The sequence below is a fragment of the Micromys minutus genome, assembly GCF_963924665.1.
Source record: "Micromys minutus genome assembly, chromosome: 13".
Lineage (NCBI taxonomy): Eukaryota > Metazoa > Chordata > Mammalia > Rodentia > Muridae > Micromys > Micromys minutus.
The window spans coordinates 11,675,398-11,700,255 of NC_137982.1; the positions used below are offsets into that span (position 1 = coordinate 11,675,398).

Sequence of the window (24,858 nt, forward strand, 5' to 3'; positions counted from 1 at the left end):
ATCCTCAGATGGGATTCAGCCTCACCTTTTCTCTTCATGTCTAACAAGGCCTTCTTATTCACAGCCAGCATCCTCTCTTGCTTATACAAAAGCACACATCAGCAATCTCCTTGCAGCCAATTAATACTTAGCCTGCAGATCATGGAACTGTGTACTTCTGAGCTGAGTGTGATCTGTCCCATTTATAATTCTTTGATGATGACTGCCAATGCCCCCAAGGCTCTCCACAACTTGGGCTTAACCTACTCACCCCCACCTCAACTTTTCTCATATTCTTCCTCTGTGCCTCCAAAAAGCACCCGTAACCACACTGAACTTTTTTGGAATATCTCAAACACACCAGGTTTCTCTCTTACCTCCAAAGCAGCATGTCTTCACCTAGAACATTCTGTGGCGATTACTATTCATTTTTTCCTGCTCCGTCTCTCTCCTCAGCTTTCAGTGGAACTGCCACGTCTTTCAAGAAGACTTTCTGGACTGAGCAGGAATAGTGGATGGGTGCACAACCCTATAGCACCTGGTTCATTTCTTAATTGATTCTACCACATGTAACCCTCTGCGTCAATGGCTTCTTAGTGGCTTTCTCCCGCTATGGATTCTTGGCATTGGGCAGCAGAATTCCCCAATGCCTGACCCCCTCCTAAGTAGGCAGTAACAACTGTCCAATGAACGAAGAATGTATGCATGCTATATGTGCTCTCACAAGAATCTTACAGATTTATAGTTAAATGAAGGAAAGTAGCCTGCCCCAAGTCACCTAGAAAACAGGAAGTTGAAAGTTGGGCTGGGAAAAATGGCCTGGAGTGGCCACCACCTGTGTGTCCCCCACCTCTGACAATGCAATCCTACCCATCCATCATCCCATAGCCAAGGAGTCTGTCCTCAGCCCAGTCAAGGTTAAAACTCAGGATGGCGGCTGCCATAGTTACCTGGAAGCAGGTAGGCCCCGGCCTCCCTGTTGGGATGTCTGACTGGTAGAAAACTTTGAGCTCTGGAGTCAGGGCGATGACAGTCTTAATAACTAAGGAGATGATATCAGACCAGACCTTCTTGATGTCCACACCTTTGGAAGACAGTCTACAAAGAATGCTAGAGAAAGTCCTCTTGCTGCCCGTGCTGGCGCTGTCAGAGTGGACAAACTTGCCACTGTGGATGTTCAGGGAGTAGTTGGTCAAGTGCATAAAGACATGGTGCAGATTCTGGGGGTTGGGTTCCTGATATGGCTCTGTACAAAACCTGGAGAGTCCATCTTTGGCTATATAAATCTCTAAGGGGTCCAAGGACTTCAGCAAGACATACAGACGGATGTCGAACTTGAGTTTGTCGATAAGGAGAGGCTTGCGGATATACTCCTGGACCACTGCCGGCCTGTTGTGGAGGGTCCCAGTCAGGCGACCGTCATAGGGATCTTTAATGAGGTAGATTCCATCACCCTGACAACCACTATCCGGTTTCACAATAAAAGTGGGCCTCCAGGTGGGGTCACCGTCTTTCACTGTTTGGACCTGGAAAGGAGAGAAAAGACCGTTAGAGCTATGTCAGAGATTCCCCTTCCACAGAGATGACACTGCCTGGGGGGACAGTGACGTGACACTCGCCCTCAGCCTGGTACTCAGAGTGAGGTGGAATGTAGATTAGAAAGGTGGCCACAAGACCTGAGTTCAAGTCACTTCACCAGTTCTTACTGTATGCTAGTCATTCATGTAACTAGTAACATGACACCGGCGTAATACAATTGGTGAGTACCTGTGATGTGCCACGCATTGTACCGGGTGCTTTACACTAGTGATCATCAAACCCTCCCAGAAAACATGTTACGGAAGGATGCAGCCGTTGTTACATATGAGCGGAAAGAGTCAGCCTGCCTGGGCTCAAGCTCTAGCGGAGTCATTTACAGGGAGACTATTTCTCTCTACGTTCACTACCTGCCAAAGAGAATTAAGATTTTTTCCCCCACTTTCTGGATCTTGTTTATTTTGAGACAGGGCATCTTGCCTGGCCTGGCCTTGAACTTGCTCTTTAACTAAGGGATGACCTTGAACTCTTCATCCAACCATCTTCACCTTCCAAGCGCTAGGATACAGTTATACCGAATGTCATACCTGGTTTTTGTGGTGCTGGGCTCTGTGAATGCTAGGCAAGCATCCGAGCACCGGAACAGGCTAAGGAGTCAATGAGAAAATAAACGTTTGAGTTTAACTTGGGGAGGCAGCAGATCTGGGACTGAATCCTGGATTGATGACCCTAGAGCCCTGTGCCTTCCTCCTCAGTTTTTTCAACCCCAGCATGTGAGAAACAGGTTTCTGCTTTATTATGTGTGTCTCCAAGACCTGGCCAATCCCTAGATCTGTCTGGACCTTTCAGCAACTTAGGTTCTGTCATCTGCAGCAGCTGCCCTTCTCCCAGATCTGGTCAGCAGGACACACCCAAGGCCATCCAGGCACTTGGCCAGCCCAGATCTGGACCTGTGGCTGTGTATAATTTATGGGTACCTGATTCCTCCAGGCTATGGCTTCCAGGTGTTCTCCTTGGAGCTCACATGCTGGAAACCTAACCTTATATGCATATAGTGATGCTATCTTAAGGTAGAAACTTGGCAGGTAAAGTTGGAGAAGGGTAGAGCCCCCATGACAGCACTAGCAGCCCTACTGAGTGCTGGCTAGCACATTGGATGTGTCTTGTTCTATGGTGCTCTCTGCCACCGTGTGACGTAGTAACAAGGCCCCCCAGCAGCTACCAGCATCTTGACATTGGACTTCTTAGCCTCTGGTGCTGAAAGACACACATTTCTATTCTTTACAAACTCAGAAGGCCCGAGCCACCCAGACACCTTTGTTGGGGTGCTTTGGGAAACTATGGAAGCAGATGGACGGAAATGTTCCAAGAAGAGGTTTCTGGTGGGGACATGTGAAGATGGACATCTTGCTCTCTGCAGCTCCTGGCATGGAAGCTCTGTTCTGAGCCATCACCAAGAGCAGTGCCCAACATGCAGGCAAAGTCGGCGATGGTCCGGTGCTGGCCTCCCGACAGCCTTTGCTGTGTAAAGACAAAGACTGCACTCTAGAATGTACTTATCTCTTTGACTGGCCTATATTTCTAGCTGAGGCTTTTGCCGATTTCTTGGTCTTGTAAAAGATCCTTAACAATGGAGGGACACTCCAGCCTTGATAACCGCTTCCTTCAACTGCTTCCTCCGTGTCAGCAGGATTCCAGAACGGAACTTCAGGAGAGATCAATGCGGGCTCCCTCCCAGGCCTCCACAGAGCCTTTTCTGCAACAGCCACCTTGACACCTATGTCCTTACTTAATATTTGTCTGAAACATCCACATGCATGGCCTTTACAGAAGACATGACTGGTGTGGACGAATGACAGCCACACCAGTGAAATGGATCAGCAAGTGAAAGATGTCAAGTTTGCACTGATGGGTAATTTTTCCCTCTGGAAAGCTTTTTGCCAGGCCGATGATACTAAAAGTTCAATATGTTACCAGGAGTGATATTTTCTCCCTTGAATTCAGGGTATGTGCCTTAAATAAATTAAACTACACGGTCAGTAGTCTCTGTCGTTCATTACACTGTGAAATATTTCTTCCTCTCTTTGCCAGGGTCATCATTGCAAATCAAGATTATTAGTGATTATAGAATCATTGAATTTCCTGAACCAAAAGGATTCTCGGAGACCAACATCATCCCATCTGCTCACAATGCAGAGCGGAAGCTGAGGCTGAGGGAAGGGGCAGGTCTCGCCCAGGTCCCAAAACTGGCTAATGTGGCAGTTAGCGTGAGAACCCAGGTCTCTGATCACACCTCAGGTTTGCTTTGGCATTTTCACTTTTGATAAGATAAAATCAAAGACCTGTTTTTCTGATTCCTATAGCAAAGACTCTCTTACTATCTCAGACATTGCTAATATCTGGTCTCTGACCTCATCCTGAACATGGCTGTCTTGGAACTGCGTCTTTGAAACCTGAGCTGTCTGGAATACCCCAGCTTCAAATCTTCTGTCTGGGTTCCTAACGTCAGAAGTGCCACAGCCTGGCTCAGTAACTGCTGTGGAAGCAGGACCTGAGTCGGATCCCTAGCACCCACATAGGAAGGCTAGACATGGTGGTCTAATCCTGTGATTCCGTAACTAGGGAAGCAGAGACGGGAGGATCCTTGGGGCTGACTGCCCGTTTTGCTCCAGACACAATGAAAGACCTAGTCTTAAAAACAAAAAGGGTAAAGAACAATTGAAAAGGACTAGTGGCTTTGACCTCTGACCTCTGACCTCTGGTCTGCACACACATGCACACACAGAAGCTGGATCTAGGAAATGAGGTTCCTATATTTTCAGTCCTCTCAGCCACTCCTTTAGCCAAAAAAAAAAAAAAAAAAAAAAAAAAAAAAAAAAAAAAAAAAAAAAAATCAGAATTCATATTCTCTGAACCTTCTGGTTTTTCTTAATAGACACCTTTTCGTTCAATGACTGATGTTAAATATAGCTTCTATCTCTGGGCCCGACTGCACTCTCACCTCCCACCGAAATTCTGACTTGATTCTGACTGAAGCCTGAATATGTGATTCTGTCATGTGCACTGAGAACCACCGGACTAAAGTGAATTAATTAAGCCAAAATAGCATCTGAAGCCACTGTCTGAAATGAAGTTCTGTGCCTTAGTGTTGGCTGGAATGTGAGGAAGATGGCTCTTAAACTACAGCTGATGGTATCTCTGGTTTATCCAACTCTGCTGTCGGATGTGAAATCCATTATCTTGTAACTGTATACTAGGATGGCTGAAAGAGATACATAAAGGATGCGGGCTGGGTTGCCCGGCACTCAGAAGGGATACTGAAAATTTTCTGCACCTTTACTGCCCCCTAGTGGTATTCTGGAAAGGCGTCTGAGAAAGCCTGGCCTTTCCTAAGTGGAATATTATGAGCCTTAAAATGGAAGGAATGATAATAAGGCTGAAACATTAAGCACTTTGTATGAAGAAATAAGCCAAACACAAACACGCAAACTCTAGGATGTCCCCCAAGACATCAGATTCTTAAGAAGTGGTAAGATACAGAAGCAGAAGGGTTGAGGGTGGGAGTGGGGTGGTGAGTGGAGTTAGCATTTAATGACAGAATTCAGTCACTCAAGGTTTTTAAAAAATCTACAATGAGATGGTGTCAATGTTTATACCAATAAACTTTACCTTCCAAAAATTATGAATCTAATACAGTCCCTACCACATAAGCATGTGGGCCTGGGTTCTAGCCCCAGCAACCAGATAAAAACCTGGGCATGAGGCCTGTGGCTGAAATGCCAGAATCGGGCTGGGGTAGGGAACACTGCGACAGGGAGATCCCAGGAACTCTTTGATTGACCAGCTTCGTGGAAACAAGGAGCTCCAGGTAGTCTGCAAAGCTAACACTGAGGACTACCTCCGGAGAGACTCTGGTGAATTGAAAAAAGCAAACACCGGAAAAATCTGGATTTTGGCTCCAGTGTTGCTAGGACCTTTCTGGCTGTAATGTGACTGTGGAGAAAGTCACTGGACTTTCTTGTGTGCTCTGCTATGTTCTCCTGTAGAATGGAGGGTTTATTAGATGATCCAGGTCTCAGCCAGCTAGCAAGTGCTGAGCAGGGGTTTCTCTTGACATCACCTCTACTGAAGACTGAGTCACAAACCACCCCTGAGAGGCCATGCTTTACTGACAGCACACCGGATATCTGTGAGAGACGGGTTTACACGGAGATTTATGACGTGTTTGTGGCAGTCGGGCAAGGCCTGTGGGAGAAGCAAGTCACTTGGAGGGAGGAAATTCAACAGCTAGACTAGAAAGCCACAAAGCATTATTAGCATTGGGGGGCAGGCATGGGGACAGGTTATGAATTATGACGACACCAGGGATGTCGAAGCTAGTTAGAGCTATGTTTTGTCACACTGGAGGACCTACATTTCATCCTAACAATCCAGGCCATTGGTGTCATGGGCACAGGTTGTGGATCTTCAGGACAAACAAGACATTGATAGACAAAGTATGTATTGGGCAGGACACAAGGAACCAGTTCTGATGGCTGTGGGCTCTGAGACTCATGCTCAAGGGAAATTCCAACTCTTGATGTACACGGTAATTTCTGAGGCCAGCTAAGACCAAAGCAGTTGTCATTTAGGTGATCCAGACCAAACAAGGAGGGCAACGTGAGCCATCTGAGAGGTGGGGGGGGGGTGAGCAGGGTAGTTGCAAAGAATTTGAGTAGATAACAAAGCAGGAGAAAACAGGAGACATTTAGGAGACTGCCAATAGTGGAGAGCCAAAGGATGATGTCATTATGCGGCAAGGCGGGTCAAGCCTATCATTGGATGAGAAGGAAAGATAAGCAGGAAAAAGTCTAGGAAAGAAGAGGAGAAGGAGCAAGGGGAGAATCAAGATGGAGCAGGAGAAGGAGGATCTAGATCCGGGTAGTATTAATTGGTGATAGGTAGATATGAATATTTTTAAGGGTTTCTATAGGTCAATTTGTCTTATCTAGGTGGGCGGTTTATATCTTTATCAACTGGCTTAAGCTTATTATGTAGATGTATTGTGGATTGAGAATTTAACATATAATTCTGATTGATAAATTGTTGATGATTGAGTCATGATTTAACCAGGTAATTGGGAATTTATACCTTAACTACCAGGGGATGGTTGTTGGGAGTGTGAGCAGTCTGTGGTAGGAAACTGTGATAGGCCAGCCTATGCTGGACTTCTAGAGCCCTGACTTTACTGGGTAGCTAGAACCAAAGAGTTCGCGGCTAGTAGAGAGCGGCCAGGAGAGATACTAACCAGAGATAAATTATGATTACTTCCATATGGCCCTCTGGTGCTGGAACTGACTCTAGAGATCAGCGTGGCAAGGTTGCCACTTTTTAAATATTCACTGCAACAGAGAGCAGCAAGAGAATGATCACTGATGTCAGGCTCCCACTCGTGGGGTCACACAAGAGTCTCTCCCACTCATGAGATCACACAGACTCCCACTCACGAGATCACATAAGAGTCTCTCCCACTCATGAGATCACACAAGACTCCCACTAATGACATCACACAAGACTAACACTCAAGAGATCATACAATATTTCCACTCGTGAGGCCATACAAGATTTCCACTTACAAGATTATACCAGACTCCCACTCATGAGATAAACAGGAGCTGATCAAGACACCGTGGGTAGGCACTGTTCTGCATACTTCATTTCATTTAATCCTCACAATCATCTTATTTTATAGATTGGAAAACAGAGGACCAGAGATGTCCATTAACCTACCAAAGGTAACACAGCCAATAGGGCGTGAAGCCAGAATTTGAATCCAGGCAGGCAGACTCTAGAGTCCATGTCCGAAATGAATAGATCGTGCTTGTGTGTAAGAGGTGAACCTGATCAGAAAGAACCTTGATGAATATCCCTTAGGGGAGTCGGGATGATGAGACTCTGTGAAGGTATTTTCGAGAAGGAAGAAACTCTAATCAATGTGTATTACAATTCAGCTGCTAGATAGAAAATGTCCTGGATGGGGTAGATATCCAAAGACAGAGAGGAAATGCTTGAGCAACATTTTGGCGACAAAACACACAGTTGTGAGCCTCAATCTCTAAAAAGCTAAAGCCTCCCCAGGTCCTTCCTCCTTTCTGTCCTTTAGATCAAGTGTATCATCGCAGTGATGAGAAACCAGGGGCTCATGGGCTGACTTCCAATACTGTGTTAGGGAGATAAGAGGGAAGATTTGGTAGGGGCAGAGGAGGTGGTGAGCCAGACTGAGGGACAAAATGACACACAGCTGGGGAAGTGTTTATGGTTACTTCATGTCTTTACTTTTCTGTTGCTGTGATAAGACATGATGATCAAGGTGACTTGTGGAACAGAGTTCATTTTGGCTTATGATGGCCAAAGAGCAAGCTGACAGCTTACACCTTGAATGACAGACAAGAAGCAGAGAACACAAGCTAGAAATGGCGTGAGTCTTTAAACTCTCCAAACCCACCTCTAGTGATATACTTCCCCCAACAAGGCTGTACCCCTCCTGAACCTTCCCAGAGACTGCCACCCACTGGGGATCAAGTGTTCAAGTACTTGCTCATGCCTATGAGGAACAGACTCATCAAATCCCCAAGCCCAGACACGCCTGTCCAGAATCATGTGTAGTCAAGTGATGATGCCTGCTTCGGAGGCGTGTCCTATTAAAGCTTGGCCTGCAGACAACTGACGGATGTTCCCATGGAGACTGCTGCATGGGAGGTCTGAGACTGACATAAGATGGTGTCACGGCCACAAGAGCCCCGATGGCCTGGACAGGGGCAGAGACAGCGGCACTGAGGCAGAGGGATGACACAGAAGAGATAGGTTGCCGGGGAAACACTGGCTACCAGATGGATATAAGAAGGTGGGGGAGGGAGGGTGGCAAATTTTAGGTTCGGTATTCACGGGGGGGGCGGTTCACATATTAGGGGTTTAGTATTCACAGAGGAGAGCTGTGCCAGGTACAGACTGAGAAATAGCACAGTCTGGGCAGAGGTGGAGGGGAAGGAGTCCTTCTGCCCAGTCATCCTGATCTGACTACCAGCTCTTGCCACACAGTTAATTTCAGCTTTTGCAACCTCATTCCTCGGCCACGTTGTTCAATTCTTCTTCAGGAAAATTAATTTTGATGCAGACACTCTGCTGATCTGAAAAGAGAAACCACGAGGTGCTGTCTGCCAGGATTGAGACCTGGGTTTTAAGCTGAGATGCAGGATAGCTTGTGCTGGGGGGATAGGTCCCGACACCTTCAGCTCTGATGGGATAGGAGCCAGGGACCACATGGAAAGGAGGGTGCCTGCTGTGGCGACTGGCTCTAAGAAGAAGGAGGCCCAGTTAAGAAAGCCTAAGTTACAATTTTTAAGCTGAAGAAAAAAATGCCCCGAAGATACATCACAGATGAGTATTGGTTTAAAAGAAATAACACAAAGTAATCACAAGAAGGAGCTGTTGCTGGTTACTCATGTGAGACACAGCTCACATGGAGAAGCCCTTCTTGGTGGCAGCCCTGACTCACCCATCCCAGCAGCCTCAGTCCCCATTCTTGCCGGGTCCCTCCTTGTTGCCTCCATGGGTGTTTGCCTAAGGCCTCCACTGGACCCTCTCCCCCTCTTCACTTGCAGAATTCCTACCCAGCGTGCACAGCCCATTCATGGGAGGGCTGGCCTGTCTTGCAGTTCTCCAAATGAATCTTTTTTCTTTCCCTCACGCTGCTTCCCTGTGTCCAGCTGTCCTTCCACACTCAGCCCGTTGAGGCCCAGGAAGAAAATGTCACTGCATGTGTATACTGTACACATGTGCGTGCTTTATCAACAGAGGAACCAAGATCAGGAGGCTCAGAGACGTGCCCAAGGCTGTCATATAACTAGCAGCAGGCAAAGAATTAAAACACAAAATCTTCAGACTCCTGGCCTAATGTACTCTCCACCAGAAAGTACTGGGGCGTGGGGGCTCTGAAGGATTTTGGGTGCAGCCCACTCATTCTGAACAACATGTAACATCTGTTGAGTGGTGGCAACGCTCCCGGGCTCTGCCTCGTAATCTGTATTTTTGAAGTCACTGCTCCACAGGAAGCAAGGAAACAGGCCTGGTGAGGTACACAGGGAGCCGGCATTGCCCAGACAGCAGGGGGAATGGAAGCTCCAGCCTGGGCAGGCCTTTTCTTTCGAAGATGCCTTGGGTTTTACCAGGGAACCGGGCACAGCGCCACATAAACTCCTCAGAGAAGCTAGAGCCAAGAATCCTCCACCTGCTTTAGTTCACACTTCTGTCACCGAGGCGCTATAATGGATGCCACTCTTGCTGAGCCTGACTTTATTTACATGGTGCAGAATCTATCCATCATGAGGGAGCAATCAAAACTCTGCCTAATCAGAAGGAATGTGTTTGCCCATTTTCCCAAGGCCCTCCTCAGCACCAGCCCCCTCATACTGCAGCTCATAGCACTGAGGACACCAGCCCTGGGGTCAGCCCTGGGGTCAGCCCTACCTGGCTTTCCTGGCTGCCCCATGGCTCCAGCCCCAGGGAGCTCTCCACCCATCCCTACTTGGTTTCCTTAAAAAGCGGATACTATGCCTGACTTGGGTGGCCTGAAGCATGTCATCCCAAGGCCCAGGGTGATCTCTGAGCACATGAACGGCCTCAGGCTGCCAAGTCCATTTGTCTGAGTGACCACTGGAGACAAGAGGACTACAGGTTATAAATAAGGCTTTGGAGCCAGACACATGTAGATTCACATCTCTGTCGACAGTTTCTAGGAAATTTTGTCTGTTTCTGTTCCTATAGGCTGGGACGTTTATGAAGAAAATTGGTTTATTTAGCTCATAGCTTTGGAGGTTCAAGGATATCTCACATCAGCTCTGGTGAAGGTCTCAGGGCAAATGACTTCATAATCAAGATAGATAGATCACATGGCCAGACAGGAATCCAAAGAGTGACCCAGGAGTTCACGCTGTATTAACATGGTCTTTTGGGAACGCAAGGTTCCAAAGAACCGCCTTAATCTCTTAGTGATCTAAGGAAGTTCTACCAGGTCCAACAAGTCCCAGCACTGAGACACTGGCACCAAGACATCAGCCCGTTGGGGGACAGGCTCAAATAACACTCAGCCTGCCGCACTGGCTGCCGGACCTGACCAAGCTGCTTACCTTCTACTTGTCAATACCCTGTTCAACAAGGACGAGAATAATACAATATTAGCTAGCATTTCCCTTAATACAGATCTGTTCTGTTTGAACTAGAGCCTGCCTTGGTTTCCCCCAGTATTCCTTGGGCTCTTATTGTACAGCCCAACCACCTTGGCTGGGATCTATAAGTACATGCCCTGGCTAGCCCATCATTGACTGAAACCTGTTTACTAACCCTCAGCTGGGTCCCAGTGATGTCAAGCTCATGTTGCCTAGGATCCTGTCCTAGGCCCACTCCCTCCAGGGTTCAGGGTCCCAGCCTGGATCGTGGTCTCATGGGCCCCCTGAGTTTCCTGAGAGATAAGCGGAAACTTCACAGCTTCGCACACCCTGAAACAACTGCTGAGTTCCCCCTCCAGCCAAAGCTGTTTCTCCAATTGCAAGGATTTCCTACTAATGAACTGGCTAAATAATCTTTAGCTCACTTCCAAGTATATACAACTTCATTACAGTCAAGGGCACTTCGGATTACTGGCTCATGTCTTCCTCCCGCCCAACACTGCTGCCCATGTCTCTCACATTCCTGCAGCAATCTGCACGTGAAGCTGGCCAGTGCCATGTTTTCAACATTCCACCCAGGCCCCCTTCATCTCGATGCTCTGCCAGACAATATCGCTGTCTTAGGCACAGGCTGAGATCTGATCCTACAGGGCGAGGAGTAATTCTACTCGGGTGCTTTGTAGCTTGCAGGTTCTCTCAGACTCATGTGATGGCGAGTAGCTGCTAACTCCATAGGGCAGGGGAACTATGGGACATGCCAAGATTCTCCTCCAGTCTGTCCTGCCTTCCTCATCTTTGCATGAGAGAAGAGCGGGACTTGGGTGACGCCTCCGTGAGTGAATGGAGAGCCAACGCCTCCTCTGTTCCGTTCTGTCGCGTTATGTCTCAACACTAACATTCTGTGAATGCTGGGCCTGGGTGACTCTCACTGCATGCAGGTAATTCTTACTCTGCCTGGAGCGATGTTGTCCTGGGCTGCAGACTCATCATGACAAACACACAAGCAATGAACTTGTCTTCCTTCCAATCTGTTCCTCTTGGCGTGCTTTATCAGTGACCACTGCCACTACCCACTCGTGTCCCCGTGCCAGAGATCTGGGATCACCTGCCTTCTCCCTTCATATACAGGCACCCACGTATGCACTCGCACACACACCTCACCCCTCTTACTTCTTTACACACCTAATGGCTCCCTTGGCATCCATCACTTAAGTCACAGCACTAGCTTCCCAAGTCATCCTGAAGACTTCGATGCATTTCCCACACAGCACGTTCAGTTCTTATAAGCAACACTAGAAAGTCGGTGCCAAAGGTCAAGCCGTGCGAACGTGCCCTTTTACTGTGTCCAGACACAGTTCTCTGTGTGCATGTGTGCATAGGTTCATACAGTTCACTGTCCCTGCTATTAATTCTCATCATAAGCCAAACTGGTAGGTTTGGGTGTCTGTGTGGGGGTGTTGATTTTCAAGACAGGGTCTGCATATAGCATTAAAATTTTATGTTCTTTAGTATGTTTGGTGTGTGTGTGTGTGTGTGTGTGTGTGTGTGTGTGTGTGTGTATGCATGTGTGCCTGGCTTTGAACTCCTAATCCTCCTGTCTCTGCCTCCCAAGTGCTGGAATAAATTACAAGTGTTGCACCACCACACCTAGCTTTAAAACTGAGTCTTAAAAGAAAATGTATTTCTCCAAGGTCACATATTTTGTATTCCAGAAAACCAGGATCTAAACATAGGGGCGTGTTCAAAGCTCCAAAGTCATACTTCTTCTGCTGAATTGCATCACCTTTCAGAGTCTGGGGGCGGGGCTAGTTCCTGCTCAGAGCTATGTGCTTTAAAATACATCAATACGTACTGAGAACAGCATCTTCCAAAGCACCTACAACGTACCTTATGTTTGTTATTTTACTTAATCCTTATATTCACACCATGAGAAATCTGCAGGTATTAAATGGTTTTGTTCTTTTGTGCTGTTTGTTGAGAGGTGGTTGGAGACTGCTTTTAGTAATGTTATGAGAGACAGCTCCGAGGCCCTTAGAAGTCAAGTGAGCCTAGACTAACAGAGCCAGAGGTTGGGGGGTTGCCGATAACAAATCAAGATAACTTTCTAGGCTGTCCTGAAAGTCAGTGGCATGGTAGGTGGGTGTGGCTGTCTCGGGTCCTCCAGTAAATGGACAGGGGGAGCAGAGCAGTCAGGACCCTGTGCAGAGAAGGCCTGGGCAGACTGCGTGAGCCTCGGTCAGCTGTCAAGTGTCTAGACCAGCATGGGGACTGTCTCCCCAGATGGTCTCCACCAGCAGAGTGGGGTCAGGATGCCCTGGCACACACCTGGTTCTCCCACATAGGTGAGTGTGGGGTTCAAGGGAAGCCTGCAGGTACGGACATCAGAGAGTACTGCTCTCATGTGCCTTTGATCATCTCCAAAGGAAAGCTGTGGCTGCAAACTGAGCTGGGCACAAAGGCTGGAAGATGAATGTTATTTGTGTCTCTCTTCATTGAGAGGGTGGCAGGTGGACACTGAACAGCCAGATTGGGATCACAGGAAGCGTCCTCCAGTTCTCCTTCCCCACCCGTCTCTGACGTGAACCTTCACCTTGGGTCATCTGTGTGGAAATGAAGACGGGCTACCGAAGACTGCTTTATGGGTGACAGCTGACTCGCCCACCATTCCTCTCAATGTATTTTTTTCCTTTTGGGAGTATCTCACCAGTCACAAATACCGCATTGGCAGGGAGCTCAGGACAAAGAGGGGCAGCTGGATCCCTACTTGACTCAGAACCACACCTACGCCCCAACTCTTATTCCCCAGTATAAAATCAGTAACTCGGAGAGCAAGGGGGAACAGCGGCAAGGGCACACAGCTACATACTTTTCTTCACAAGAGACCCTAACCTCCCTGTGCAAGCGTTCCACGTTCCCCTTGACGGCAGAGGGCAACGTTCCCTAGACCCCGGCACCATAACTAGATCCTCAAGATCCCTGTCAACAGGCACAGGAGGAGTCTTGATTAAAAAAAAAAAAAAAAAACCAAACGATCCAGAGTCTAGTGTCGCCCAGGCTGGTACTGGCACTGAACCTCCTGATTTTCCTCTCCTGCCTCAGAAGTCCTGGAATAGCAGGAATGAGCAGCAAGCCCTGGCTAACCTGCTTTCCTTAGGCCTCACCTAGGACCCACAGGACAGAGCAGCAGTGTCACTCTCAGTAGGACAGCCACCACAGGTGAACGACACACAGAAGAAACGCGTGTTGAAGTGGGGTGCTGTCTGTTACACATCAGTGTTGGGGTCTTCACTTGCCAAGTGGGATCACAATGAGCCTCCCAGGTTCTGCATTTCCCAGGCTTGCACGGCCATAGAGTGCTTGAAGAACAATGGGCACTCACGTCTCTTTAGAGTCATAAAAGTGGATTGATCTGGTCGTCGGTATGAGACATTACCACAACCAGGGAGACTGTTTCCCCTTTTCCTTAGCCTGTAATCCAAAGAAGCAGGTTATGTATGTACCTTGTGTATGTCTGGCCCATGCAATTTAAATATATGTATGTGTGTGTATCATGTGTGTGCACATATGATTGTGGGTGTGTGCATGCCATAGTGCATGGGTGGAAGCCAGAAGACCACCATGCCTTCCACCTTGTTTGGAACGGGGTCTCTGTTGTTCACTGCTGTCTGTTCCCACTGCGTATACCAGGTTCCCTGGCTGTAAGCTTCCAGGATTCTCCTGTTCCCACCTTTCCTTTCTCCTCAGGACCCTTGGGATTACAAACGCGTGCTACTGCATGGTTTGATGTGCACCCTACACCACAGTGTTTACCTGGCGTCTGGTGATTCAGATGCATGCCGTCATGTTCACACTGCAAGCCCCTTATCAGGAGTCATCTCCCAGCCTTTGCCCATGCGCTTTTACAAGTACTGCATGGTTGTCTAGGCAAAGGCTGGAGAACAAGGAAGCAGAGGCGAATCACTTTTATCCCACTTCCCGTGCTGAGTACTAGGAGATTGCTTCAAGCATGTCAAGTTGGGGAAGGAGAGAGAAATAAACTAACATTTCTTAAGCATCGGTGCTGAGGGTGCTACCTCATTCTTATTAAAACTCCATCTCTTGCTATCCTTCCAACAGCCCTCTGAGAGGGTCCTTACTAAGTCCTACTGAGCTGAAGGCAATGAGCTCAGCTGTGGCTGATCCTGTGCAAGGGGGTGGCTTTACTGTGGTGCTAAGGGACATGGGGGTCAGAGCTTGCTGCTTATGTCGTGTTTGCTCCTCACAGAGGACCATGTCAGCTTTGTTCATTTCAGTAATGGTGCTACCACATGCAGAGCGTATGGCCTAGAACACTCAGCAGACACAGAGACCACTTTAGCATTTGTATAGGGTTGTCATAGAAGTCTAAAGGGAATATGAAGGTCGACTGGGACCAAGAGGCCCAAATCATACCCGGAGACGGTAAAAGGTTAGCTGCAGAGGGAAGGATACAACTCAGGTTTATTTACAGTTAGAAACACCCCCCCCCCATGGATGGGTGAATTACCTTGAAACACATCTAGTTGCCCACTTATGAAAAGGCTGGAGTCTGACCCACTTACCCAGGTGGTCAGGGACCCACCCAGAAAGAAAAGTGGCTCTCACGTTCTGAGAGCCTTTCCAGTCACCGGGGGATGTGTTTTGATGCCCATCTCCTCCATCCTAACCCTAACTAGCATTTTCAATTCCCTGAGCATCCTGGCCAAGTCTCATCCCACTCTGGGCCTCAGTTCCCTCATCTGTGCAGTGGAGGCTCTGAGACCCTTCTGAGAACCATTCTGCTTAGAGCTTCCAAGGTTCTTCACTCTTTCTGGCGAATTCGTTATGACGAGCTCACCAGCAAGATGGCTCCATGTCACGATAAGCCACAACCCTCCCTGGGACACTCTGGGTATCAGTTTGGGCCACCTAAGCCAGTGAGCTCAGCTGCCTGCACTCAAGCAGGGAGACAGACCAGGCTCATTTTGATTCAGAAAGTAGAGTGGGAACCAGGCAAATGCATAGCATTAGACACAATTCTGGGCTGTATTAAAAATTAATGCCTCTGAGCAATATACGAGGTTTGCATTTCTAAGGCACTGGGAAGAAATGCATTTGCCTCATGTCGGTTAGCCTGTGGTCTTGAGGAAGTTGGCATTGCCACCTGGGAAGGGTCTTGGAAGTTCCTGGCGGCATTTGTCATTGTCACAGTGACTGGAACATATGACTAGCTGTTTAGTAGGCAGGGTCCAAAGATTCCAGAAATGCCTCATCGTATTGAGCCACCTTCTCATGGTTTCGTGAATGTAAAAGGCTATTTTATAGGTGAAATAAGAACAGCCCAGAACCTTCCTCTGTGTCCAGTAGAAATAGGAAGTCATTTTCTGGTTTGAATTAACACACACACACACACACACACACACACACACACACACAGACTGGGTAGATGGAGGGAATTCTACTATTTCAGGAACACCACCTGAAACGGCACAGTGGCTCATGGTAGCTCTGTCATGCATACAGTATCCAGTGATTACTTATGGAGACAGTTTTAGATATAGAAAATATAGCCAAATGTATAACTATAGAGGATGTAATCAAATATAGGGACATACTAAACAGAGGGAGAGACTTGCTTAATCAAGTATTGCCTTATATCCAAACTTGCTCATTATAGGGTGGGAACCAGCAAGGGGGTGTGGTTCATCTTGTCACATGGTGTAATTGTGAACTCACTGAAGTATGAACCGTTTGCTTATGAAGAATGCTTTCTTATTTGTGTGCTCTGGAGTGCAGTTAGAGGGGTTTGTTTTGTGTGTTTGTTTTGACTATGTGTGCAGGTTACTTATCCGCTATTCTAGGACAGCAAAGAGAACGCCACGATTCATCTTTTCTCTTGTTGGAGTCTCACTGGTAACATGGGCTCGCCTCAAACTGTACTCCCCCTGCTTCCTCCTCAAAGGTGCTGGGATCATAGGTGTGTACCGCCATGCGTCAGTCACAGTTCATATTAATAACAGATGGGAAAGAGGAAGTGCATGTTGTGCAGCAATAAGCACCCAAAACAAAACCAAACACACCTCCCAATATTTATTGGAGAATTGGCAGATTCTATGGGTGGGAAAGGAAAACCCAGCAGGACCCGGAACGTCTTATGGCTGTAGTTATATTTGCACAAAGAATGGCAAGGGCTGCTAACAGTCCCAAAGGGCCCACTGGCCAAATCTTGGATAATTTAAGCATCCAAATAAATTATATTAAAACATTATAACCCAGTGAATAATAGTTCACAGGTGCACACTAACATGCATGTGCACATACATCAATAAGGAAGTGAGAAAACCAAAGTTCTCCTTCAAAGAAAAGCATCACCAGGAGACTGAACGTGGGTGGGTGGCATTACACGACCACCATTGTACAACCATCACCTTCGTAATAGAGTCAAGCAAGTCTTATTAATGAAAGCTAACGCTAGCAAAGGGAAGTTGGTGGAACAACAGGGCTTTCCTTCCATAAATACCTCCCCTCAAGATGTTTACTGATTAGCTGGAGAAATGGTCTTTGCACTGGAAACTTGGCATGCATCACCTTAGCCAAACTATTCAAGTTAATGACCCCAATAATCAGACACATGGACAGGAGACACTTTCAGACACAATACTCCCAGGAAAGACACAGTATGGCTTCTGTGATATTCTGGCCAACAATTCATAATCTGAATCCAGTAATGGGGTAACCTCAGACAACCCTAGACTGAGAGGCAGCCACCTAAATGACTAGCCTGTGCTCATCAAGATGTTGTGTCACTGGACACAGACTAAGTTCCTCCAGGAGAAGGGGAGTAAATGTCACACAAGCGAGTGAGGCCCATAATCCAGAACTTTCTTATCTATGCACCACTGGGACAACCTTGAAAAACAAAAATAAAACCTGAATAGGGTGTAATCAACAGGTGAGGACAGACAATAAAACTGACTGTAGGAAATATTTTCGAGCTGTGCATCCAATAGAGAACACTGTCTCAGAGAAGGAACGCAAACAACTCAAATGTACCCGTGCAAGTGTGAAAATCTGAGTTTGGATCCCTATCACCCACATAACAGCCTGGTGTGACGTCACAGGTCTTACCCTGAGTACTGGAGAGGCAGAGACGCAGTCCCAGGGACTGCTAGTGAACTACTTGAAATTTCGTTTAGGGTTCAGTGAAAAATCCTATCTCGAAAACTGAGGTGGGGAATGGTTAAGAAATCCAATCCTGTGTGTTCCTCCTCATACAACACAGGGACAAATGGCGCACACACAAATGCAAAATGAAAAATACAGCATCATGACTAAGGCTCTGCATAGACATTTCTCAAGTGAAGATGTGCAAAGTATCAGGGATTCGGGCAAATGCTCCTTATCGCCAAGCATCAAAGAATGCAAGCTGAAGTTTTTATCCTCACAACCTGTCGGAATGGAACCATCCAAAGCTCCCAAGACCACCACCCTACAATGTGCTGGGCCCACCCACACAAATCACTAATTAAGAAAATGCCCTCTAGGCTTGCCTGCAATCTTCTGGAGGCATTTTCTCAGTTGCTGTCCCACCTTTCAGATGGTATAGCTTTGTGTGAGGTTGTCATAAAACTAGCCAGCAAACTCAATCTTCCCCCCTTGTAAGTTATCTTGGTTTTTTTTAATTATAGCAATGGAAAGCTAAGACCACAGCTACAGCAAGCAATATGTTGACTCTGAAAGTTGGTGAGAGTAGTTTAATTATGTGCATGTGTACACATGTGTCTGTATGTGCATGTGGATGAAAGCATCGGATCCCTTAGAAATAGAGTAATAGGAAATTAATTATGAGCCACCTGATGTGGGCACTGGGAACAGAACACCAGTCCCGGGCAAAAGCAGTGTACACTCCTGACTGCTGGGCTGCCTCCCCAGCCCAGAGAGGTAGATTACAAGTGTTCTTACCCCCAAAAAGTGATAGACATGTGAGGTAATCCACTCTATTTCACCAGTCTATAATTTATACTTATTTCAATCTATATAGGTGCTGAACAAGATAGATACATAATTTTAATTTATCATTTGGTAAAAAGTACACATTAGTAACTTTGTCAAAAAAAACTGATATTTTATTGTTTCACCTTTATCTTCACATGTTTTCTACAGTACTGGGGATCAGCTCAGGGCCTGGCATATGCTCTCCCACCAGACTCTGCCCCCCAGCCTCTTCACATGTTTTCTACAGTACTGGGGATCAGCTCAGGGCCTGGCATATGCTCTCCCACCAGACTCTGCCCCCCAGCCTTATAGTTAATCTTTCACTGTAAGATTTAATAAAATCAAATGTAGATATCTATTACAAATACACTACTTATTGTTCTTGATTTTCTATATACCAAAGATATAGGTACATATCTGTACACATATACTCTCTATATACAGAAATGCTAATAGAGACACTGTTTATGCATATATATGTAATATACATATCCTGTATACTGTACCCAGAATAACAATGTTGTATGTATATACGTGTCCACTTCTATGGTGTGAACACACACACACACACACACACAGCTGTTCAACAAAGCTGCAGCTTTTGTGTCAGGTGTGGTGCTCACACCTTTAATCTCAGCACTTGGGAGGCAGAGGCAGGTGGATCTCGGAGATCAGCCTGGTCTACAGAGTGAGTTCCAAGACAGCCAGGACCACACAGAGAAACAAACCCTGTCTTGAAAAATCAAAACCAAAACAAATCAAACAACTGCATCTTATTCCAACACAGCACAGGCTTCCATCCTGTGACTTCAGACTGCTAAAAACCTTCATGAGTGGGCACTGATCTGCAGTCTTTATCATCTAGAGATGGCTACCTGATTAAAATAACTTAAAAACATACCTCACTGCACATAAACACATGAATTGAATTCTCTAGCATTTGTTTATTTGTTGGAATAATCCTCTTGTACATTGAGTAAAGGTTGTCTTTGTACTATGCAAATGTTGATTTCTGCACCAGCAGGGAGCTGAGCTGTCTGGACTTTGGTATTGTTATTCTATTTGCTCTGTACCTGCACTGAGTTTTGTAAACATTCTTCTGGGTTGTGTCGACTAGTTTAATAAAGAGCTGACAACCTATAGCTGAGGCAGGATAGAAAAGGCGGAACATCCAGGCAGAGACAGGAACTCTGGGAAGAACTAAGAGGTGCCAGCCAGTCACAGAGAAAGTCAGATGTATGCCGACCGAATTCAAGGTACCGTGCCACATGGCAAATGCTGACTAGTATAAATGGGTTATTAAGTTATAGAAGCTAGTTGGGAAATAGCCTAAGCTGTAAGGCCCAAGCATTCCTAGATAAATATGTCTTTGTTGTTATTGGGGAGTGGTGGACTGAGACAGTCCAGTAATACTTCTTTCCTTTCTTATCTCTGTATCTCTTCAGTGGGACTTTTACTGTGTGGTTGTCAGAATGTTACTGTGTGTGTGTGTGTGTGTGTGTGTGTGTGCTTACTCTGCCCTTTTAAGCCCTGTTTTATGCACTAATATACCGCAGAAGCACTCCCCAATGTCAGTCTACAGCATACTTTCACATATAAATCATTTTTATCATTCAGCTGGCAGTCAGCATGCAAAAGAATGCAAATCGATCCATTCTTATCTTCTTGTACATAGTTCAAGTCCAGGAGGACCAAGACTATCACATAAAACCAGGTGCACTGAAACTAATAGAAGAGAAAGTGAGGAAGGGCTTAGAACACATAGGCACAGGGGAAATTTTCTTGAACAGAACACTGATGGGTTATGGTTCTAAGATTAAAAATTGACAAATGGGGACTCATAAAATTGCAAAGCTTCTGTAAGGCAAAGGACACTGTCATTAGAACAAAATGGCAACCAACAGATTGGGAAAAGATCTTTATCAATTCTACATCTGATAGAGGGATAATATCCAATATATTCAAAGAACTCAAGAAGTTAGATTCTAGAGAATCAAATAATCCAAAAATTGGGGTATAGGGCTAAACAGAAAATTCTCAACTGAGGACTACTGAATGGCTGAGAAACGCCTAAAGAAATATTCAACATCCCTAGTCATCAGGAAAATGCAAACCAAAACAACCCTAAGATTCTACCTCACACCAGTCAGAATGGCTAAGATCAAAAACTCAGGTGACAGCAGATGCTGATGAGGATGTGGAGAAAGAGGAACACTCCTCTGTTGTTGGTGGGGTTGTAAACTGGTACAACCACTCTGGAAATCAGTCTGGTGGTTCCTCAGAAAATTGGACATAGTACTACACAAGGACCCAGCTATACTATTCCTGGACATATACCCCAAAAATGCTCCAACATATAACAAGGACACATACTCCACCATGTTCACAGCCTTATTTATAATAGCCAGAAGCTGGGAAGAACCATATCATCCTGAGTGAGGTAACCTAGTCACAAAAGAACACTCATGGTTTGCACTCATTGATAAGCAGATACTAGCCCAAAAAGCTTGGAATATCCATGAAACAATTCATAGAACTTATGAAGCCCAAAAAGAAGGAAGGCCAGAATGTGGATGTCTCGGTCCTTAGAAGGGGGAACAAAACACTCGTTGGAGGAAAGACAGGGACAAATACAGGAGCAGGGATTGAAGAAAAGATCATCTAGAGACTGCCTCACCTGGGGATCCATCCCATATGCAGCCACCAAACCAATGCACTATTGCTGATGCCAAGAAATGCTTAAAGGCAGGAGCCTGATATGGATGCCTTCTCAAAGGCTCTGCCAAAGCCATACTGATACAGATGAGGATGCTTGCAGCTAACCATTGGACTGAGCATGAGGACCCTGATGGAGGAGCTAGAGAAAGAACTGAAGGAGCTGAAAGGGTCTGCAACCCCAAGGGAAGAACAACATCCACAAACCAAACCCTGCACAGCTCCCAGAGACTAAAACACCAACCAATGAGTTCGAGTGGAGAGATCCAGGTGCACATGCAGCAGAGAACAGCATTGTCTGGTATCAATGGGAGGAGAGGCCTTTGGTCCAGTGAAGGCTCGTTTTCCCAGTGTAGAAAAATGCCAAGGTGCTGAGGTGGGAGAAGGTGGTTGGGAGAGGGAGCACCTTCATGGAGGCAAGGGGTGGAGGAGGGAAGATGGAAATGGGAGGAAAGGGGATAATATTTGAAATGTAAATACAGAGAATACCCAATAAAAAAAGCCAAAAAATCATTTTTGTCATTCAGCATATGCCCCTTTGTGTTTATTCATCATCTAGCATAATTAACAGTGAACAAAATCATCCACACCCACACCTGTAAAACCGAAGGGCAGGCAATTCTTGCAACTGTAGATCCCGCTGGGTGTCTCCTCAAGGAAATAAGGCTACATCCGCTGGCTGTGTGGGATAGCATGTCTGGACCGTGCTGTGAGTCTACTGCTGGCTGTGTTAGGAAGCTTCATTGGCTCATCGCCACACTTATGTGCCATCTATGGGTCCTGTATAGCACCACATCCGAGCGACTGTGACAAAGACTGTGATGTGTAAAACTGAAAACACCCTGGAAGGAGCACGTTGGCAAACTTCTGCATAGAGAATAAACATGTTGTATCATTGATACCACTGCCAAAACCCAAACATTTCAACATAGTATTATCATCTACTAACAAATGTGTCCATCACAGGGCAATTTTCAATATGCCTTGGAACATTCCCTGTCAGATATGTTTAGAGGTTTGATAAACCTATGGGTGTGCGTGCCAGCATACCACTGGCTTGCCTGGTACCCATGGAAACCAGAAGGCATCAGATCCTCTGGAACTGCCTGCCACGTGAGTGCTGGGAATTGAACCCAGGTCCTCTGGAAGAGAAGCCAATGCTCTTAACCACCAAACCCCGTGTTTACATTGAATTGTTTCCAAGGTAATTCTCTCTAGACCTGGAATCTGCTAAGATTTTTGCCAAAAATAAGCATCTTATTTCTATCTTTTGCAGAATTACCAGTTTATGTGATCTTCAAAAACACATAGCTTTTGGTGTCTGATAGGTCAAAGTTCTAAAGGTAAGGGGTCTGCCACACACTGGCTGTTCACTATCTGCCAAGTTCACGTAGGAATCCGTCATCTTTGGCGAGTGACGACAACTCTCCAAGGCTTACTTTTCATGTATAAAATGGTGGTGATGGGTGTTATGCACATTACAGGTTTAATGTAAGAATTAAACAGCAAACATGAATATAATTCAGTCACAGGGCTGTGTGCATACTCGATGAGTGCTCACATGCAAAAGATAACTGCTGATGTCCACTTTCTCTTTATTTACTTACGATAGGATTTTGCCATAGCCCGGGCTGACCTCAAATGCAAGATCCTGCTGCCTCTGCCTCCCAAAGGCTGGGTGTCCTGTAGGTGGACACCAGGATTTCTGATAACCAAAGTAAGTGGGTGAAACTAATTATAGTAGATGGAATAAACTGTGACCACGACTCCATTATGGACAGTGTTGTGCCCATGTGAATTTCACAGTTTTGATAACTACACGGTAACTGAAAAAATGCAGCTGGGCTGCTGGTGCATGTCTTTAACCCCACCACTCGGGAGGCTGAGTTCCAGGACAGCCGGAGCTACACAGAGAAAAAAAATCTATATATGTGGGAGATGCACCCAGAAATGTTTGGGGGATGTTGTGTGTATAAATTGATGTTTAAAATGGTACAGATAGAGAGAGTGGGGCAAATGTGGTCAAATGGTGAACTTTGGTGTTGACTGAAGGAGACAGAAATAATTATACTATTCTCAGAGTTTTCCTGTGAGACTGAAATCACATCAAAGTGAAAACCTAAGGGGCCTGGGAGATTCCAGACATAAGAGGACGTGCAGTGTGAACATGAGGACCCGCCTACAGTTCCCCAGCACCCACGTGGAGCTGGGCGTGGAGGCCTATGCCTGCAGCGTCAGCACTGGGTGGGACTGAAGATGGGAGTTGTTGGGTTCACGGATGGCCAGCCTAGCCAGAAACACAGCTCCAGCTTCAGGAGAGACCCTGCCTCACGGTGGGAGTGATAGAGCATGTACCAACATCTCCTCTGCTTGTGAACACGCACCTACACACACACACACACACACACACACACACACACACACACACACACACGTCTACAAAAGGAAAAGTTAAAGAGAAAACGGAGAGAAGGCAGTAAGACCTCAGGCATAGAGAAGCATTGTTACGAGTTCGTTCTATCCAAGCCCCTTGAGAAAAGATGTGTTTGGGGGGGGGGGAGACATGTAGGACAAGTGAGGAAGGCAAGGACCAGAGGCACGTCATTAGTAAGCCCTGAGCCCGACTGCGCCTGTGCTTCCGTTATAACTGCATTTCTCCTTTCATTAGACCCATCTGGGCTGGAGAGATGGCTCAGTGGTTAAGAGCACTGGCTGCTCTTCCAGAGGTCCTGAGTTCAATTCCCAGCAACCACGTGGTGGTTCACAACCATCTGTAATGGGATCTGGTGCCCTCTTCTGGTGTGTCTGAAGACGGTTACAGTGTACTCATATATAATAAATAAATAAATCTTAGACCCGTCTGAGGTGCAATCACATGGAGAAGCCTTGAACGAGTAACAGAGAGATTTCTCCATTTCTTTGGAGACAAGGAAAGAAAACACAGGCCAGCTTTCATAGTTTCCTTTTGAGGTGGGCACTGAGGTCCAGGTTGGTCCCACTACTCTCAGGCTCAAGCGACTCAGGCACCGTCACCGATGTTTTATTTTTCCAAAATGAGACAGGCGATAAAAAAACAGGAGGGTGAAAGATGACCATTGCTTGCTTTGGGTAAGCAGGGTTTTCTTGGCCTTAAAGACAGTCTCTCCCAGGAAGGAACTCTTTCCTCCGTCACTTCTCCTTCCTGAAAGCTTGCATGAGAGACAAAGACACTAAAGCGGGGACGGGAATGAGCAAGTTTGTCCCCATGCTTCCTGTGATCTATCAGTTCTGTGAAGTAATATGTGGCTGGGGGAGATTGGAGTTTCGAACATGAGACAATAAAACTCCTTCAGTTATGAGTGCGACTATACTGGGGGCTGTTGGAGTGGGGGAGCTGTCTGGGGATGAGATGGAAATCTCCACTAAGCCAAGCCAGGTGCAGTTGGCCAAAAAT

General features: G+C 46.4%; 1 protein-coding gene across 1 annotated transcript in view; it reads right to left on the reverse strand.

The window, feature by feature from the left end:
• Nucleotides 1-24,858, reverse strand: part of TTLL11 (tubulin tyrosine ligase like 11) — a 220,079-nt gene that overhangs the window by 146,959 nt on the left and 48,262 nt on the right. Inside the window, exon 4 of the mRNA XM_080927546.1 lies at nt 930-1,505. Coding sequence (XP_080783672.1) covers nt 930-1,505 — 576 coding nt within the window. The remainder of the gene's footprint in view (nt 1-929; nt 1,506-24,858) is intronic.